At 42.7% G+C, this 4,940-nt stretch overlaps 1 protein-coding gene across 1 annotated transcript; it reads right to left on the bottom strand.

Annotated features, from left to right (window-relative positions):
- Positions 1-415: 415 nt before the first annotated feature.
- On the bottom strand, positions 416-1,586 carry TMEM177 (transmembrane protein 177). Its single transcript, XM_010190302.1, has one exon. It carries the CDS (start codon positions 1,575-1,577, stop codon positions 645-647), a length of 933 nt encoding a protein of 310 aa, XP_010188604.1. The 5' UTR covers positions 1,578-1,586; the 3' UTR covers positions 416-644.
- Positions 1,587-4,940: the final 3,354 nt, after the last annotated feature.

The raw sequence follows: 4,940 nt of genomic DNA, 5'->3' as shown, positions 1-4,940 counted from the left end.
GCTGCAGTCACCGTGCTATGTAGAGAGCAGAACTAGATTTAAGCAAAATTGTGCAGGTGCTGGTAATAATCCAGCTGTATTAGTACGAACTGCAACATAACCAGCATGTCCTACTGAAGAACGGTGATGGCCGCATACGAATTTACACGGTGCAAGAACTAACACAGGACAGAAACACCGTGTCTCGGTATTTATGTAACAGCACAATATGACTGCCCTGTTTTTTAAACATGTTTGGGTTGCTTCATAGGAGGAACAGCAAACATACATACAAACACCCCAGTTTAAATGATAATGCTCCCAAAACTCTCCACTGGACTTTATCCTTTCCATTTTCCAGACTGCAGTGGCACAAAGGCAGAGCAGAGCAGCAGAACTTCCAGATCAGTGTCTGAGAAGTCTCCCTCCTCAGCGGTCTTGTGATTTGAGATGCACACAGAACAGAGCACTTTCGAAGCGAGTCTTTAATATTTTAAGAGAGAATGCTTTATTCACAGAATTTGCAATAACTCCTCTCGAACTATATGCAAAAATAAACCCCGAAATTCTAATGAAGATACAGAGGAAAAAAAAAATAAAAAGCAGCACAGCAGTGTTCCAAGAGAATACATAATTCACAAGTTTAAAATTCAAGCACTCCCTTCCTATGCCTGGAGCTCTTGTAAAATATTAACAATCAAATCTCTTCGGTAAGTGTACGGCGTATACTTTATTCTGAACCAATGCCTTGGGAAAAGGTTACCACTCGGGGCATATATTTTCGTCCCTTGTTTGCCCATCAGACCACGAAGAATCCTGTTGCGGGACAAGATTTTATCATAAAACTCAACGCCACCTCTGGCGTAGTCTTTGGAAACAGTAGCTGCCTTTCTGTCAGCCTTGCAGTCGAGGTGATAGGTCACAGCGTCGTAAGAAACGTAATAGCACATCAGTCCAGCAGCGGCGGTTACGAGGTTACAGATGCTTCGAAGTATTATGGGGCCAGGAGATAAGCCCAGAAGTAGCTTTATACCTCTCCCACAGAGAAATGTAGCAGCTAAGCAAGCTGGAGCCACAGCTGCGTTCGCTAAAGGGCTGCCGCCCTGCAAATACACAATTTCTCTGGCAATGGCGAACTTCTGAGCTTCAAGTGAAAACGTCAGAGCTTCCCTCAAAGCAACACCTTCGCTGCTCTCCCAGTCTACTTCCTTGCCATTGATCACAACAACATGGTTGACTATTCCTTTTTTATCCTCAGCTGTGCTATCAAAATTAGGCGGGATGCCCACCACAGCGCCTGCAGGCAGCCAGGGGATCCCAGCACTCACAGGGTGGAAGCCAGAAGCTGCAAAGGCTTTATAGGAGTCAGGGGACTTCACATCATTATCTTGAAGGACATCCTGAAAGACGCTACAAAGCCTCTGTGAAAGCTCAGCTGGCTGCCCCTCTGACCAGCACTCGTGCAACATTCTGAACGTCTCAGGAAACACATGATAGGAAAGGTTAGCACCAAACAGTCCCATGCAAGAGAAGGCCAACAAAGTGATCTTGTGCTTCTTTACCCACACAGATGCCTTCTGCAGGAACCGCACTGCCATAGTTAAAGCCTAACCTGTTTACAACACAAAATCTGGAATTAAAGTGTGCATAAATGGGTCTCTCATCTCTGTAGCATTTAAAAAAAAACAACAACAACAAACCAAAAACATAAGAAGAAGCAGAGCACAATAACCAAACAAACATTCCTTTACATTAATGAAACAACAAAACACCTTTACAGAGAAAGTGATACTCATAAATTTGTGGGCCTTGGAACACAGAATGATTGATATGAAGAATTAACTTCTCCCTCTCCTCCAGTAAATCAATTTACCACAATAAAGACCATAATAAAACCACCAAACTTCCTCCTTCCCTCAGCAATCAATACACATTCTGTATTTACCCAATATATTTGTCTAGTCCTCACCAGCTTGTGCTTGCCAGCACACTCCAAATGTTGCACTCCACTACAGACATAGACTATAGATATTAAGGCCAGGAAGAGCCAATAAGTCAATATCTATGCTAACTTCTACAGTACAGATCCAAAAATTTTAATTAGTAACCCCAATACTAAATTCAGTAACTTGAGCTTGACTACAACTTTTAAAACATGATCACATTTTGACTGAAAAATTTCAGACAGTTTTCCTTTAGAGTTTGTTCTAATGGATAGTCTACCTCACTACTACAAAAACCCAAACCAAACCAGTATGTATGTGTTATAATTTCTAGCTTTTTTCAGATTTCAACTTCCAGGCAGTGATTCTAGCTTACTCAGCAAAATGCTATTTCAGAAAGTAGCATGCTTTCAGTGGCTGCTTTTAAAAACTGGTCTCTGAAGTTATTACTCTGACAAAATAATACATGCAATCCAGAGCAGAAACTGGAACAGAAATTGTTTCAGGGCAGACAACTATGCTGTGACTCTTTAAATAAGCAGATAAAACTTTAAAACTTTCAAACCTGCCAACTCCTTCAGTTCAAGAGTCCTGCTTCCCTTGGGGAATATCAGTTCCTTTTATGGTCCAAGCCATATGAAGTGCTCTGCCCAGGAAAGCTCCAATCTCTTAAAAAAATCCCCACTGGCTACAGAATTCTCCCCTAAAAAGACACTACTATAAAGCTATAAAAGTGAATGAGGCACCTAAATCCAACAGACAAGAGTGAAAATTGGATGCCTCTGTTTCCATTTGCATCTTGCAATGCCACCTCTCTCAGGGCCTTAACACACAAGCTTCAGCAAATCTTGCTGCAGCTGTTGAAACCATGAGTATTTCCAGCTGTCCTCACAGGAAGCCGAGGTGGCAAAAGGAAACCGTGCTTTGATACAACAACCAAGGTCTTAGTGTAGAGCACCATCAAAGGTGGGTTTCATCTATGCTGTTGGGCTTCGTACAGCAGCAGCTGCCACACAGACACATGCTCTCCTCTTCCACTCACGCCGAACAAGAACCTCCCGCAGAGGGGTGGAGTGGACAAGTGGGGGCTGTAACATCATAAAGCAGCACTGCATGATGTGCCAGGAGACACCAGTCTTCATCAACAGCAAATGAGTATTAACCACAGGGAAACAAAAAGGGATTAAATTAAAGGCGGTGTATTAATGATATGTTGTTACTACTCCTTCCTATGAAGCTCTTTCAGACTGTAAATTCACCAGGAGAAGAATAATCTTGTTTAATGTTTATACTGCACTGAACACATACTGAGTGCTTAATAAAAACAATGATGCATGTAAGGATACAATAATTTAATATGCATTTCTTAGTGTAATAAGAGGTGGTATTCTTATTTTTTTTGAAGACTGGAGGTGGTGATTTGTTTGACAAAATTGTTTAAGAAAAACACGCTAAAGAGCCAAGAGCTTGGATGAATCCCAATTTCAGGAGAAAAATCTCCTTGATAATAGAGCTAAGACCCAAAAAATGGTAATATTAAACCCAAATGACCTCTTTGGAGTTAACAACCTCTTGGCAAATCTGGTAGTCGGGATCTGATTGTAAGGTCATGCCACTGACAGTGGGGAGGGGGCAGCACTTGAAAGGGGATGATTATATAGAGACTATCACTTGATCCACACGTCAGGCTAAGCCAAGGACTTCCCAAGTTTCTCCCGCTCATGTTAGAAAGAGCTCTCGCATTTGGGCTGATTAAAAAATCTTTTTAAGATTAGGAACACTGCAAGGAGAAAATTCCCCCCTCAGCTTATGTCCACACCAGTGTGGGGAAGGCCAGCCCATGCTGCAAACCAGTCTATTTCCTTCCTTGCATGACCAGATGGTGCTTGCCAACCACACAGGATGCTGAGTACTCCTCTACATCAACAATTTGGGATGCCGGGAAGCACACCTGGACAGGCAGGGAGCTGGCAGCCCACGGGGTGCTGGGTGAACCACAGGAAAGCAGGGCAGGACGTGCTGTGCTTATCTATACACTCCTAAACAGCCATAATGGCAGAATACACCTCAATGCATTAACAGTAACTTTTTTCCTGCTTCAATCGTGAAAACGGTAAGAGTTGCTAAGTATTTTTATTTTTATTATTAAATTACGCTTTGTGCAAGCATGGCTTCAAACCCTTGTGGACAGACCCTGCTATATTCAATACAGCACCTGTTATATTCTTGACTAGATTATGCCCAACAGTCCTGCTGTACAACTAACACAAGAATAAAGTGGCAGGTGGGTTGGATTTGATGATCTTTGAGATCCCTTCCAACCCAAACCATTCTGTGACTCTATGCAATACTATCAGAGTATTCACTTTCTCATGACAGTCAATACTCACAAAAATAAAAGGAAAATTGCTCTTGATACCTTTTAGCACTTGTGCTTTCAAATCTTTCCTGAGGGTCAGCACAGACTCTAAGCTCCTGCAGAAAGTCCCACTGCAGTCCTAACTGCATGTGGCATCTTTGCCTTTATTCATAAACTTTGGACAATTTACTTACAAGGAAGGCAACTGGAAGCTACAAGGCAATTTAGAAGGGCCATATCCTAAGAGCTTAATTGTTTATTTAGGTCCCCTAAAGCTACAACATTTACAAGGTGGTCCTCCCCAAATGCTGAAATACTGTTTATCTCTGTGGTGCTAGGGTCACTCATTATCACTTAAGTCTGAGAATTTTAATCGCTAAAGTTCAAAAAGGAAGATATTTAGGCAGGTTTTGCCCTAACATCTGAATAAATTTATTTTTTCTAACTACAGGTAGCCGAAGGGAAAGCCCAATTTAGAACAGTATCAATCGGGAAACGGGGCGAGAGCTGGGCCCACCTCCAGGTCTCAGCATTTCAAGGCTCACTTGCGAAAAATAAAAATATAAAAGGGGGGGGAGCGGCTAAACAGGGCTCTACACGAGGGGTGGACGAGGCTCCGACCGGCGCCGGGACTAGGCCGCGGGGTAGCACTGCCCGTC

This window comes from Mesitornis unicolor, unplaced genomic scaffold (assembly GCF_000695765.1).
Source record: "Mesitornis unicolor isolate BGI_N332 unplaced genomic scaffold, ASM69576v1 scaffold49698, whole genome shotgun sequence".
Classification (NCBI taxonomy): Eukaryota; Metazoa; Chordata; class Aves; order Mesitornithiformes; family Mesitornithidae; genus Mesitornis; species Mesitornis unicolor.
The sequence above is the reverse complement of the archived record's forward strand: the minus strand, read 5'-3'. Positions and strand labels throughout refer to the sequence as shown.

Coding starts and splice junctions, on each gene's coding strand:
- TMEM177 (XM_010190302.1), bottom strand. CDS start 1,577: ATGGCAGTGCGGTTCCTGCAGAAGGCATCTGTGTGGGTAAAGAAGCAC.